Consider the following 15278-nt stretch of genomic DNA (forward strand, 5'->3'; position numbering starts at 1 on the left):
GGCCCCGTTCCTATTTTCCTCTCCAAATCTATTAATTTACTCGACTCACTTGGTCTACTGTCTCTCTCCCTCTTTTTGCTATTACACTTGTTATAGCTAAAAAAAGGAGTCAAATTGTTATAGCTAAAAAAAGGAGTCAAAGCCTTAATGCAGAGGCAATACCAGTTAAAATAACTAGAAAAGCTTACCTGGCCTGTTGTCAGTCTAGCTCAGCTGAGCTTGACTTGGCCCCAGTGTTACCAGACTGTGAGACATATAGTCAGCTGATCTTGGGTGACCCAGTGTTGCCAAGATATAATGCCCATTTCTACAAGCTCCTGTTTATTATTATTAATTATTATTAATTATTATTAATTATTATTATTATTATTATTATTTTATTATTATTATTATTATTATTATTATTATTATTATTATTATTATTATTATTATTATTATTATTAATAATAATAATAATAAATAATAATAATGAAATAATGGGCATAATACAGACCACCAGTATCACAGAAACAAATAACTTGACATATGCAGGAGCAAGATTAGTAGCAGAACTGATGGGATTCGAACACCAACACCACCAGCACAACCAACCCAACAGAAACCAAAACAGCAACCTCCTTGGAAAAGGCGCCTGGAAAAGCAAATCATGGTGATGAGATCTGACTTGAGTAAACTGAAAGAGATGGCAGAAAAAAGGGCTAAGAAGCAAGAAAACAAGGGAGGAACTCAACGAGAAATACAAATTACAAGGAGAGGGGACTAAACAGCACCATAGAAGATGTAAAACAGAGGCTTAAGGCCAAGCACATAAGATCCAACGGTACATGAACAGGAATAAGGGATACCAACAGAACAAACTATTCGAACCAACCAGAAAAGACTATACAGCCAACTAAGAGAAGACAACCACCCAGAAATTCCTGAAGCCGAACCAAGTAAGAGACTGGGAAAACATATGGAGCAATCCGGTATCACACAACAAACATGCAACATGGCTCCAGGAAGTCAAGGAAGACAAACACCATCCCCCACCAACAGAAAGGCTGCAGAAGGAAGTGTAGGGGCACAAAAGACCAGCTCCTGATAGACAAAATGGTAATGAAGAACAGTAGGAGAAGGAAAAACCAACCTAAGCATGGCATGGATAGACTATAAGAAAGCCTTCGACATGATACCACACACATGGCTAATAGAATGCCTGAAAATATATGGGGCAGAGGAAAATACCATCAGCCTTCCTCAAAAATACAATGCGCAACTGGAATACAATACTTACAAGCTCTGGAATAAGACTAGCAGAGGTTAATATCAGGAGAGGGATCTTCCAGGGCGACTCACTGTCCCCACTATTCTTCGTAGTAGCCATGATTCCCATGACAAAAGTACTACAGAAGATGGATGCCGGTACCAACTCAAGAAAAGAGGCAACAGAATCAACCATCTGATGTTCATGGACGACATCAAGCTGTATGGTAAGAGCATCAAGGAAATAGATACCCTAATCCAGACTGTAAGAATTGTATTTGGGGACATCAGGATGGAGTTTTGGAATAGAAAAATGCGCCTTAGTCAACATACAAAAAGGCAAAGTAACGAGAACTGAAGGGATAAAGCTACCAGATGGGAGCAACATCAAACACATAGATGAGACAGGATACAAATACCTGGGAATAATGGAAACGGGAGGAGGAGATATAAAACACCAAGAGATGAAGAACACGATCAGGAAAGAATATATGCAGAGACTCAAGGCGATACTCAAGTCAAAACTCAACGCCGGAAATATGATAAAAGCCATAAACACATGGGCGTGCCAGTAATCAGATACAGCGCAGGAATAGTGGAATGGACGAAGGCAGAACTCCGCAGCATAGATCAGAAAAACCAGGAAACATATGACAATACACAAAGCACTACACCCAAGAGCAAATACGGACAGACTATACAATAACACGAAAGGAAGGAGGGAGAGGACTACTAAGTATAGAGGACTGCGTTAACATCGAAAACAGAGCACTGGGCAATATCTAAAAACCAGTGAAGACGAGTGGCTAAAGAGTGCATGGGAACGAAGGACTAATAAAAGTAGACGAAGACCCAGAAATATACAGAGACAGGAGAAAGACAGAAAGAACAGAGGACTGGCACAACAAACCAATGCACGGACAATACACGAGACAGACTAAAGAACTAGCCAGCGATGACAATTGGCAATGGCTACAGAGGGGAGAGCTAAAGAAGGAAACTGAAGGAATGATAACAGCGGCACAAGATCAGGCCCTAAGAACCAGATATGTTCAAAGTACGATAGACGGAAATAACATCTCTCCCATATGTAGGAAGTGCAATACGAAAAATGAAACCATAAACCACATAGCAAGTGAATGCCCGGCACTTGCACAGAACCAGTACAAAAAGAGGCATGATTCAGTGGCAAAGCCCTCCACTGGAGCCTGTGCAAGAAACATCAGCTACCTTGCAGTAATAAGTGGTACGAGCACCAACCTGAGGGAGTGATAGAAAACGATCAGGCAAAGATCCTCTGGGACTATGGTATCAGAACGGATAGGGTGATACGTGCAAACAGGGGGACCAGACGTGACGTTGATTGACAAAGTCAAGAAGAAAGTATCACTCATTGATGTCGCAATACCATGGGACACCAGAGTTGAAGAGAAAGAGAGGGAAAAAATGGATAAGTATCAAGATCTGAAAATAGAAATAAAAGAGGATATGGGAAATAGCCAGCGGGAAATCGTACCCATAATCATAGGAGCACTAGGCACGATCCCAAGATCCCTGAAAAGGAATCTAGAAAAACTAGAGGCTGAAGTAGCTCCAGGACTCATGCAGAAGAGTGTGATCCTAGAAACGGCACACATAGTAAGAAGAGTGATGGACTCCTAAGGAGGCAGGATGCAACCCGGAACCCCACACTATAAATACCACCCAGTCGAATTGGAGGACTGTGATAAAGCAAATAAAAAAAAAAAAAAATAATAAAAAAAAAATAAAAAATAATAATAATAATAATAATAATAATATAATAATGATATTATGATGATGATGATGATGATGATGATGATGATGATTATTATTATTATTATTATTATCATTGACACAGATAGGCGGCGGGCCTATAATACATCCCTCTCAAAAGGGCACTTTTAATACAGTAGCAAAAGGGGCAGGTGCTTGGGCACCCCTAGCACCCCCCCTCTGCACGTCCCTGCAGCGTAATCTGTCGATAAAAAGATATTTGATAGAGGATCAGCTAACTTTTTTTGAAAGAAAAAAAAATATTGCGGCCATCTCTTTCCAGAGTTGATAATGGCTGACATTTTCGTCTGCAATACTTCTCAGACTAATTGTTAATCTTCGCTCTTATTATCTATGTAAAGAGCAAGAGATTTGTGCTTAAACGGATGCTATAAGATAATATAATGTTAGAAAAGCTTTTTCAGCATAATGCAACAATGTTACCTTAAGGTGTATCGTGCCATTTGCTTACAGATGAGCTTGGAAAAACACAAATACATTCTCATGCAACGATGTATCTATGTATGTACGTATGCACGCGTGTAAATATGCTATGTATGAGTATACACATCACAATACACTGCATGACCTATGCATTACCTCTCTGCTAAGCTGCTTTTTGTCTATGCTAGTAAATATTACCATTTGACAGAAAGATTATTACAAGATTAAAAAAAAAATTGATATTTCAGATCTGTAAATAATCATTTACAATGAAAAATTTACGTCTGGCTTCTTCCCCATTATAAATGCTAGAAAACGTGTCTACGTACATTTTAGTGCGTTTATATGATAGACAAAAACTGAGCAAAAATAAAGGTTATGAAGTTTCATATTGTTCAGAATTTTCAGTAATTGCTGAAAATTTATGGAGCAAATTACATAGCAGTTCATTAAAATCAGTTATTTCTGATAATTTGTTTTCAGAAAATAACCTTAATTTTTGTGTAAGAAATGTGCAAAATAAAATTTAAGAAAACTGTAAGGAAAATGTAGAATAACAATAAAATAATAAAGGAAAATTAAATTTGTTTTATTAACCAAAAAAATATTGTTTTGGGGATTTGTTTTTAAATCATTCACGTTTTCATGAAATTTGACTTAAACAGAAATAATAGTACCGTGCACCTAACGATTTTGACAACCATAATATCCAAGGCCACGAGATCGCAAAATGTCAATAATTGTCAAAAACTGGATACCGATACGTCTCTTAAATATAGTTATAACTACATTCTAATATATTTTCACTTGCTAATCCATTTCCAACAGAAATAAACGTCACATAAATATAAATTCTGATTTCCTACGTTTTTGACGAAAAGGTAAAATCGAAAGTATCTAGTAATACGTTTTATATTTATGGTGAGACAGAACGTCAGATACTGAGGACTACACGAGGCCTATTTCGCTTCTATGGCCATGCGTCCGCTTTTGACGTTACCATGGCAACGCCCGGACGCTGTAACCATGGAAACCGCTTGGTGAGTTCATCACAACGCAGGCCAATCCCCGTCTTACTCATATTCACGCCAGTTGAGTTGGAACTGTTGGACGGTGTTGTACTTAGTTCGAGAGCTGTGGGAATATCTATTCTTTCAGGATATGAGAGCTTAGTTTCTGGATGCTTCTGAAGATAATAAGTCTAGTCTTTATCGGGAGATCAGTAGGAAAAACGCTAGCGTGAATCATTCCAGAAATACGAAGCAGAACGCTAAATAAATGCCATCCAAGACTACTTGGAATCAGAGAGGTTTTCTGAAACGCTGATGGAAATGAAATATATTCTGCTACGTTCTTGAGAAATGTGAAGAAGCATCGTGGAAACTGGTTGACTCTTGTGTGGCAAACGCATCAATCCTTTTGTTACTACCTGCCTGTTGTAGTACATTAACTCCTTATACGAAATTTGTTCCCAAATTCGTCATCTCCTGTGCTTGAATGTGACTTGGAAAATTACATAATCCGTTGCTTGCTCATAGTTCGTGCAGATCGACACAAGCAAAAAACTACGAAGTTTAAAATAATTCGTCTACTGATGGATTTTTTCCTTACGAGGTTTTGACAAAAGTCGGATCAGTACGGAGTAAGGTGACGATAGCCATTATAGGTGAATATGACAACCTGGTGATTCAGTCATTTTTATTATCTTTCTTAATTCATGCTAGAAGAAATATGTATCACAGAACAAAGGCGAAATATTACCCACTGAAACCTAATTGACGTCACTCAATACCTTAATAAAATCAGGTATACCCATTTCTCTGGGTGCCTTAATAGAATCAAGTATACCAATAAGTCCATTTCGTTAATGACAGCTGAATCTATGATTTAGCACGAAAATAAACCTGTCCATCCTTATCGTCTAATTATTAGAAACATTATTAATTTATAGGATATTGCTGTGATGGCGTGAGTACTAAGCACAATGACGGGAACTAAGAGTAACTCTTCGCAAACCAAAGACGGGGAGGACGAGACGGCAAACATCGGCTTCATCGTCAGCAAGTAAGCTATATTTCGAGAATTCTGGTGCTTGTATTTCAATCACATGCAATTGCAAAAAAACAATCTTATCTTTCCTGGATAGTGAACCCCCAACATAGTTCGGGGGTCGTTATCTGGGACCAATATTCCTTTATGATAGTTAGTATTTTGGGTGCTACTTTAGTAGGCGGTCTACCTGCGTGAATCTACACTGTTTCGCCGCGTTTAGTACTAGCCCTGGCCGTTGGGGTTCAAATGTCCCTAAGTGCATTTTACCACATTTGATCACCGAGGCTGTCATAAGGCCAACTTAATCTCAACAACAACAACCATTTGTGCTACTTTAGGGACATTTGACCCCCGACAGGTTAGTACTAAACACAGCAAAACTGTAGAAATACGCAGATAGACCTCCTACTAAAGTAGCACCGTCTTTTGTTTAAGGTTTTACGGTAATCCCAAACGGGTTCGTACTAAATACGCCGCAAAGTTGAATACATACCGGGTTTTTCAAAACCTTGTGGGTCACTTTCTACGATAGATCCAAACAACTTAGTGTCATAATTTGCAGTTTGACTTAACTTTTCAATGACGTAGGTACAGTAGAGTCTGGGCAATGGTACTACAGCAGTTTGACTTTTTATATCAAACTACAAAATAGTTTGGTTTGCGGGCATGAATTTGAGTTTCATACTGAAATGGGTCTCCCAGTCACTCCTGTGTGGTTTTATTTATCCTTTTTTTTAACGATTTATAATCCTCTACCTGACTTATCGAGTACAAGACAAGTGTTCCTTGGTACCAGAAAACAGAACTCTTCAATTAGTCCTTGTTGAAGACCGGCCAGCAAACTAGACTACATATTTCAGAACATTTCGTACTTTCCAATGTCCTTACGATGTAGCCAGGGACCTTAGCATTTGTCCTGTCAAATGTCCACTTATCACAAAAAATAAATAATGCACCAAAGAAACAGAGTTTTCTGGCCCGCGTCCCATGAAACTCAGCTACGGTCTGGTGTAGGCCTATGTTGTTGGTACATATAGCTTTATACCAGATGTACGATTATGGCTCATACTAACCTTGAATAAAAATAAAAACTACTGAAGCCAGAGGGCTACAATTCGGTATGTTTGATGACTGGAGGGTGGATGATCAACATACCGAAATGCAGCCCTCTGGCCTCAATAGTTTTTAAGATCTGAGGACGGACGGACAGACAGAGCCGGCACAATAGTTTTCTTTTAAAGAAAACTGAAAACAGACTCAGCAGGTTAGAAGTATTCTTAGGTATATCCTCTTTGCCATCCTAGTGCAACAAACTAAGCCGTAGCAAGCCTACATTTATTGCTTTCAGAAAGAGGTCAGCGGTCGTTCAAGCAGTGGCCTACCTGGAGAAAGAAGCTTGGCAAGTCCTGACTGGGTTACCCAGGTGTTTTCCAAGCCGGGCTTTTTCAGTGGCGGAGGATAAATCCAGTAAGTGTCCCCCCTTGAGGCAGAGAGAGAGAGAGAGAGAGAGAGAGAGAGATCTTGATGAATATTTCTCGAGATAATCTTTAATTAGTTGATTTTCAGAGATAATATGATTATTATTGGAGATTCCTGGAGAAAATAGGACGTGTTACAGTAAGGTCGTCAAAAATAAGACTCGGATATTGATTGTTAATCTGTATAGTCAGCGAAATATAGTCCTTTATTAATAGTAGCTGTATTGCTCTGTTAAATGAACGTCTTTGCAGATGTTCTGCACTATTATTATTATATTATTATTGGTCTATCACAGCCATCCTATTCGACTGGGTGGTTTTGATAGTGTTGGGTCCCTGGTTGCATCTTGCCTCCTTAGGAGTCCATCACCTTTCTCACTATGTGCTCTGTTTCTAGTAGCACACTCTTCTGCATGAATCCTGGTTTATTATCATTATGAATTTCTCCTGATTTTGTTTCTTTTACTTTTTGATTTCCAGAGAGCCGTCTCCTCGAAGTCCTAAAAGAACTGCGGCCCACAGTTCGCAATCAGCTGTACTTTAGTGCAAAGCTCGAGTATGTCTACGCCTCCCAGATAGCCAAGTATACAGTGAGAGCCACGGTTAGTCATGGCTTTGTTTATCATTAGTGTCTATGAACCTATACCTGCTTATTATTGTGTTAGTTTGTGTTTATGTTTGTACGTGTCTGTGTGTGAATTTAGATTCATCTTCTGCCAAAACAAATGCAACATTGCATTACAGCGGTGCACTGTAGGCATTACTTAAGGTTCTTCGTAGCGTGTCTTCACCCCCAAGCTGCAACCTCTTTCGTTCCTTTTACTGTACCGCCTTTCATATTCTCTTTCTTCCATCTTACTTTCCACCGTCTCCTAACAATTGATTCATAGTGCAACCGCGAGGTATTCCTCCTGTCACACATTTCAAACCTTTTACTGCCAATTTCCGTTTCAACGCCGAATGACCTCATAGAACTCCGGCGAAAGCCTGGGACGGACCGAGCGTCAGCTGACGGAGGCTCTGAACCAGCGCGAAGAATGCCTCGGGGCGCGAGACAGCATCATCGCTTCTCTCACCTCGGAACTCCTCCTCCTGCGTCAGGTTGGGAGCCAGTCCGTTCTTGCTTCTCGGTGAGTGTTGTCCTTTTGTGCATCGTGAGTTTTCGAAGTTGTTAGGAAGTTGATTAGTGGACGATTTTATGAAGCTGTGGGGAAAAGATGATTCGTTACTTAAAACATTAAATGATTATTTTTGTGCTGATCACATGCTCTTGAGAATATACATATGTATGTGTGTGTATGAGTATATTTGTGGCCCTCATAGTCTACTGGTCGTGACACTCACCTAACTGGCATGAAGACCTGGGTTCCATTTCCAAGAGCACAGAACAATTCAGGCTCGTCTCATACTAGACTGTCAAGTGTTTAACTGAAGAGTGCTCAGATCTGTTCATTGATTTGTTTACATTCCGAGAATGCTAAATATCAGCGTGTGTACTAACCTCTCTTTCGACTGATCAGAAAGGTTTCCTCTCAGTGTAGCGTTTGCAATTACCACAGTAGCAAGATGCCCTAGTCTAATGCAACAGCAACGTTTAATGATGGTCAATCTTTGCTAAGTATCGACGCAAGCGCTTAGACAGCTAACAATTTTTAAAAGTAATTCTGCCAAAGTTATCCTCGTATATCTTTATTTGCCAGAGCTGCAGGAGATTCGGAATACAGGGAAGTGAGAGCATCAAGTGAAAATAACCTCGACTCCTTAAAAGCTTCATTGTCGGAGACTGAGCAGACGATGAGATCTCACGAACTGAGAGACGAGCAAGAGGAGCTCGACCTAAGGAAATGCAGGTGAGATGAATAAACAGGCAATATGAACATGAAAGGTGATTAATGACCGGTGAACAGAGATTTGATATAGTTCCTTAACCTCCTAAGTCAGCGGACTTTCTTCATATTTTGAAAATTCTGAGGCTTAGTCCATGCTGAGGTCTGTCACTGGATTGCGTCAATTATGCAAATTTCATTTCCAAAGTGAAACTCTTGTTATTGTAGATCAATGTAATACTTATCACAGATAATAATTTCATCTATGGTCCAGACAGGACATCGAGAGCGAGATAATGAGGAAGATTTGTCATTATGACGCCACAATGAGTGCTCTCCAGAATACGCTGGATGCACTGCGAGAGGAAGATCAGCATTTGACTGCTCTTCTCAAAGATAAAAAGGTCTGCTTGTTTTGTAATTTTTGTTTGCATATTAGATACTTTTGGTCAGTAAAGCTCTCAGGTATTCCTACTACACTTTTTCTTGGCCGTCAATATTATACCTTTTCTTGACCGTCATTATTATACCTTTTCTTAGCCGTCATTTTTTGCACTGTCCAGCGAATGTCAGTTTGCCTGATTAAAGAAGAAATAAAAACAATCCCAGTTACAACGAAAGTCACTTTCAGTGTATCGTATCGTTTAAACGTGTGGATACCGAACAGGCTATTAACCTGCCTTGTTATGAATGGTTTTCTACTTATTAAGTCTTACAAACAAATCTAGATGAAATTTTGCTTAGATACAATAGCTTCACACATGTCTCTGTCTTCCAGGTAGAATTTATAGCACTGGAGAGAAGGTTCCAGGAAATTGAGGACGAGAAAAGACGAATTGAGGAGGCGCGGATGGCTGCTATGCAGGTACCCACTTCGTAGTTATTCCCAGTAGATTATTACTAACTTATAATACACACGTCACCATTTCCTCAAGAAATACAGACACTAATGCTATTTATGAATATGATAATCAAGTTCATGTGTCATGTTAAACGGGGTTACCAGCTACTTAGTCTAATACAGCTGTGATCTGTTTACAGGCAGAGTTTCGTAGAGAATATGCAGCAAGGACGATCCAGAGAGCTTGGCAGCATTATAAGATGAGGAAGATGCTCAAGAAGGCCCAGCGGAAAAAGAAGAAGAAACCAAAAGATAAATAGATAGATAAATCCTGAAGGAAAGAAGGACTAACAACAATGGTACAATTTTTGTGAAAAATTAACCAATGGGAGATTCAGACGTTCCGCTAATTAAGAACGAGTTACGTTCCGAATGGCTGTTCGTATCTTGATTTGTTCGTAAGTCCAATTTGATATACTAAGAGTCAATAAGTACATTACTGGTAAAAATGTTCTGTTACAACAGAATTCCATCTAATAAAATGAGCCCATAAAAACGCCAAAATATAGAAAGAAAGTACTATATTTCAGAAGAGAGGGACAGCAGTCTCCAAAATATAGTACTTTCTTTCTATATTTTGGCGTTTTTATGGGCTCCTTTTATTAGATGTACAGTACTATTTATGTTTTTTTCATACTAAAACGCCTTACTAGTACTACATAGTTTATAGAGTATTTTATTAATGCGCATGATATTTAAAACCTAAATAAAGTAAGTACATTAAGCAAATCATGATAACAATACAGTAAAATGGCTTTAATTTACGATCAGGGTTCTTCGCATATCTGCTCTGCCATATTCGGAGCTTTTGCAAGACGTCATTGCAGGATCTCAGGATTTTCTTGAATACAGCAACACATTATGCGATATGAACACTATCTTAAAATCAGTGTTCATAATCTTCCACATATCTGCAAACTTTTCAGGTGCTAAATAAAGTAAGAATTACAAAATCCAAGCGAAAATTCTTTTAAACTTAATGTTAAGAAAAAGTACTCAGAGTTTTCAGCCTGAAAGATGAATAACAAATCATGTAATGCAGTTACGTAATTTTATAAATATAATTAATTTCATTTGGCGAGTATTTAATACAGCGAGCTAAAACCATATTCATCATAAGTGTTATGGGGAAGTATACGCAACGATTAACGAATATCTATATATATTAGTATGTAATTACAACCTCTTCTTAGTTACAAAAAACGTCAGATGTTTCATCTGCAAAGTATAATACAATTCTTTAGAAGACTGCTATCACACAATTATACAAACCATTTACAGTGGTCATACTCGGGAGATGACTTTGTAAAAGCGCCTGCACTTATAAACTTCAACAACTTTATTCATGGACAGTTATCAGTGTAAAGCAGTGGTTCCCAAAATTCTTTGGTTACGACCGTAAATGTTACGAGGCTTACAACCCTAAATAAATGCAACAGGATTGCCCTGGTTGTTAAAATGCTTATTCCTTTTATCATAGAAGACAGTGATAGAGGTATTAGTTGCCAAAATCTTGCCTGGACACTAAAGAGCGAGAAAAATCAAGGGGGGGCCATGTTAATATAGTCTACAAAAATCTACCAGGCAAAGAAAGAAGCCACCGTGGACTGAAGGGGAATGCATATTAATGTCCTTTCTTAAAGAAAAGTCAGAGTAGCAAGCTCAGAATAGAGCTGGATTGCCGCAAAGATGAAAGAATTAAAATTTAACTGATATGATAGAGCACTATGGTTCAACTCTTTTTCAAGATCGTCCAAAATGATAAGTCCTAAGATGAGAAACATTACAACAGTCCAAAAGATTGGACTGAACTCCTCGGCGGAGTAAAGAGAGTCCTTATCGCTTGGTTAGTATAGTTGGTTTGCAAACCAGTTGTTGTCGAGTCCTGTTAGGTGGTGGATGTCGGTGTTGGAAATTCTTATCGGAATCATGCGAGTTCTGGAGACTCCTACGAGACCCAGGTATCATGAGGACGTCTTAGATTCCCTCTAGGCACCAGGAAGCAGTGTCGGAGCACCAAATGAGAGACTGAAAGCTGTCAGAGTGAGAGGAGAGGTAAGAGAGGCCATGAAGAATTAGTGAAGGAATTAGAGTATTGCTATGCAGTATCAGAAATGAGGAAGAACTATTATTCTGGGAACCGCTGACTACAAAGAGCTGTACAATATCCATGGTAAATTGTTATTATTATTAAAGTCATCTCCGTGGTATGAAAATGGGACTGAGTACCGTCAACTCGACAAGTCGGATCGTCAGTCAAGACCAACTAAAATCTTCTAATGGTATCAAAGTTTGATACCATCAAAGTACGAGAAAACTTCTCTCCTACTGATTCACAACCATTGCAAGAAGAAAAAGATGGGATAAAATTTGATAAACAGAACGATAAATCATTAAAAAAATATCAAACATATTACAAAAATATTGCAGTACATATACAACTATGATATAAAATGTTATACTCAGATACACCACGTGAGTGAGAACGCACATGAGCACAGTGTTAATTTACTTAGAAGTATAAATACAAATATATTATTATTTTGATTCTCTGTCTCCTCCTCCTTCTCTGTCTCGCTTCTATGATACAACGTATGACGGAATGTTAAAAGTATTCACTATAAGTCTTTCTGAATTCAAGCCAAATGTCTGTCGAAGTTCAGATCGTGATTTCAGATATATTGAAAACTGGGCTGATTTTTCGTAAGTATATACACAACACGAAGCACAATCAACAGCCATGAAGGCTGCCGACCAAATTTCCAGGCCTGGACCGGCCTGTGGAATGGATTTGGTACATCCTGAGTATGTTCCAGCAACCTATGAATGAGAACACCTATAAGGCTACATCCCTGTATCTTCTGAGGTCGTCGCTGTCAGCTCCCAAAGAGCTACGACTCTCGTTGTTGGGTCGTACCATGACCATGCCGTTAACTTGGTGATTGTAGGCCGCTGGTGTTCGGATGTTCAGGGCGTCCATCGACGTTGAGGGCACGCCGTTTCTGCCTCGTCGCACGTACCTGTAAGATTTTGGACAACGTATGATTAGTCTTGAAGATGAATTTGTAAAAGACAGCGATGAGTCATTCATTCGAGAACATTCGGAAGATTTTGGGCAGAGTACAAGTGACTCTTATAGATGCTATCTATGAAAACTGCTACGAAATGTGCAACATGGTGTTGTACTTTAATGATTTTCAACATTGTACGAGTGACTCTGGAAGTGATGCAATGATGAACAACTTATTTCCAAGAAAACTTATAAATAAAATGAATGAAGACTTGTGGTATTTTTTCTGGACATTTTAGACCAAGTACATTTGAAAGGTATTGTAATGAGTAACTTATTCAAGAGAAATCAGGTGTGAATTGTACGAGTGACTCTGGAAGTGATGCAGTGATGAAAACTTATAAATAAAATTAATGAAGACTCGTGTTTTTTACTCTGGACATTTTAGACCAAGTACAGTGATAGGTACTGTGATGGATAACTTTTTCAAGAGAAATCGGGTATGAATTGGTAGGTATTAAGCCTTAATCTGAAGGTAATCGAAAATGTAAGCTCGACAGATGAAAGAAGAATTCTTGTGGATGATAAACCGATGGATAACTTATATTATCTGCTATGAATCATATCTGTCATTTTTTCTGAATCTTTCTACATTACCTCCGCCTGTCTAGCGACTGCGTAGAGAAAGCCTGAGTGGGCGGGAGACTGGACACGTAAGGATAATCCATCGGGTACATCGCCTGTGGATTATGGTGGTAAATGTTGTATCCGGCCGTCGGATACAACGCTGCCTCACTTCTGCTAGCAGCTATTAACGGCATGAATCCTGCTGGAAAGGTATGGTTTGTAAATACGTTGTCGTTACTAGTTTACCAGTATATTGCTTCTGACGAGAAACAGTGCTTTAGGAATAAAGAAAAAATATATGAGCTAGTCTTACAAGATCGTTTGAAAGCAACTGGCCATTGCTTGGTCACTTTGTTTAAATCTGGATGCATGAAAATGCTTGGAAATGTATTTTGAAAACCGTAAAAATGAATGAAATCAGGACGTAAAAGAAAATGTGTAAATACATTTCCTTTCCAGTTTATTTCCAATGATGCTAGCTGATATTAAAAAAAATTTACTGAAATGTGTAAAAGAATTTTGTATGACGTCACCTTCACACATGAACGGCTATTTAAAAAAAAAACTGAAGTTATAAAGTACAGTTAGAGTCTACATCTTCACCATTATGGATGCTATATTCCAAAATGATTTAATCTTCCTACCTCAAAAACCATTCATCGATACATAGATCTATTTCCATTAGTCTCAGAAATTCAAAGCGACCTTGAATAAGTCGTCACATAATTAAAACTATGACCCATCTTGTTAGTGACCTTTATTTTTCTTTCCCATTTAATTTAATGTTCAGGGTAGGTCAAACTGATTTTTGCAATGATTCTTGTTATTAATGTTATTAATTGCAAAATCTTAGAGAGAAGCCCAATAATACGTAGTGAAAAAACCAGTAATCGCTAGACCAGAAAAATTATTCTACGAATTGCTTTTCACAGTCATCCATTTCGACTGGGTGGTTTTGATAGTGTGGGGTTCCGGGTTGCATCCGGCCTCCCTAGGAGTCCATCACTTTTCTCACTATGTGCGCTGTTTCTAGTAGCACACTCTTCTGCATGCGTCCTGGAGCTACTTCGGCATCTAGCTTTTCCAGGTTCCTTTTCAGGGATCTTGGGATCGTAGCTCCTAGTGTCCCTATGATTATGGGTGCAATTTCCAATGACATATCCCATATCCTTCTTATTTCTATTTTCCGGTCTGGATACTTATCAAATTTTTACCTTTATTTCTCATCTACTCTGGTTTTACATGGTATTGCGAGATTAATTATTATCATCTTTATTCCAAAACTTAGAGGCTGGTGTTAATGTTACTATTATTATAACAATCTTGGAGGATGCTGCTGATATGTTCATTAGTATCAAAAAATCTTGGAGGCCAAAGTTCTTAGTGCAATTATCATTGTTACAAAACCTCGAAGGCAGATGTTAATATTATCATTATCATAATTACAAAAAATCTGGATGCTGATTTGAGCCAAATTAATACACTGGAAACTCAAATAAGAAAATTCCACAAAGAGTGACTTCGAAGACAAGTCAAACCTACCAACAGAACTTGGAGAGAAAACGGCTGCATTGAATTCGGACTGAGACTCCCTGGTTACCGAGATATACGGGTCCCACCCAGGCACCCCCATCTTCATCGGGGCTAGGGCACCTAGGACCTGCGGAGGAGGGTCCTGGTACCCCGAGATTTGGGACGCCCTCGAGTACGACCTGAGAGAAAGGTTGAGGCTGACTTAAGATGTAATTCGTTTCTTATTTTCACTCATCTTGAGAGATGACGGCAGAGTTCTGGGAAAGCTACTTTCACGGGTATTATCATTATGATTTCTAAATTAATCAGCTACAAGAATATTCTCCCAACCTTAACCCAACCCCTTAAAAAAAAAGGCTGCAACAAAC

At 38.7% G+C, this 15278-nt stretch overlaps 2 protein-coding genes across 3 annotated transcripts in view; one reads left to right on the plus strand and one right to left on the minus strand.

Moving 5' to 3' along the window:
* The first annotated feature begins 4597 nt into the window (after positions 1 to 4597).
* LOC135215186 (uncharacterized) lies at positions 4598 to 10770 on the plus strand. Its single transcript, XM_064249662.1, has 9 exons — positions 4598 to 5149; positions 5435 to 5547; positions 6884 to 7002; positions 7494 to 7615; positions 7986 to 8143; positions 8714 to 8863; positions 9114 to 9243; positions 9618 to 9704; positions 9881 to 10770. Exons 2-9 carry the CDS (start codon positions 5468 to 5470, stop codon positions 9998 to 10000), a joined length of 966 nt encoding a protein of 321 aa, XP_064105732.1. The 5' UTR covers positions 4598 to 5149; positions 5435 to 5467; the 3' UTR covers positions 10001 to 10770.
* A 115-nt stretch (positions 10771 to 10885) lies between these two features.
* LOC135215185 (uncharacterized) overlaps positions 10886 to 15278 on the minus strand; it is a 56705-nt gene continuing 52312 nt past the window's right edge. The window contains exons 8-10 of one of the 2 annotated variants that reach the window (XM_064249661.1): positions 14920 to 15089; positions 13408 to 13576; positions 10886 to 12760 (exon numbers count right to left, since the gene is read on the minus strand). In XM_064249661.1, the coding sequence (XP_064105731.1) occupies positions 12577 to 12760; positions 13408 to 13576; positions 14920 to 15089 (523 nt within the window). In that variant the 3' untranslated portion in view covers positions 10886 to 12576. Of the gene's footprint in view, positions 12761 to 13407; positions 13580 to 14919; positions 15090 to 15278 lie in introns of both variants that reach the window. The other variant, XM_064249660.1, reaches the window with a different exon arrangement.

This window comes from Macrobrachium nipponense, chromosome 5 (genome assembly GCF_015104395.2).
Source record: "Macrobrachium nipponense isolate FS-2020 chromosome 5, ASM1510439v2, whole genome shotgun sequence".
Taxonomy (NCBI): domain Eukaryota; kingdom Metazoa; phylum Arthropoda; class Malacostraca; order Decapoda; family Palaemonidae; genus Macrobrachium; species Macrobrachium nipponense.

Coding starts and splice junctions, on each gene's coding strand:
- LOC135215186 (XM_064249662.1), top strand. CDS start 5,468: ATGACGGGAACTAAGAGTAACTCTTCGCAAACCAAAGACGGGGAGGAC. Junction 7,616..7,985: donor AGTATACAGTGAGAGCCACG/GTTAGTCATGGC, acceptor ATGACCTCATAG/AACTCCGGCGAAAGCCTGGG. Junction 8,144..8,713: donor CAGTCCGTTCTTGCTTCTCG/GTGAGTGTTGTC, acceptor TTTATTTGCCAG/AGCTGCAGGAGATTCGGAAT.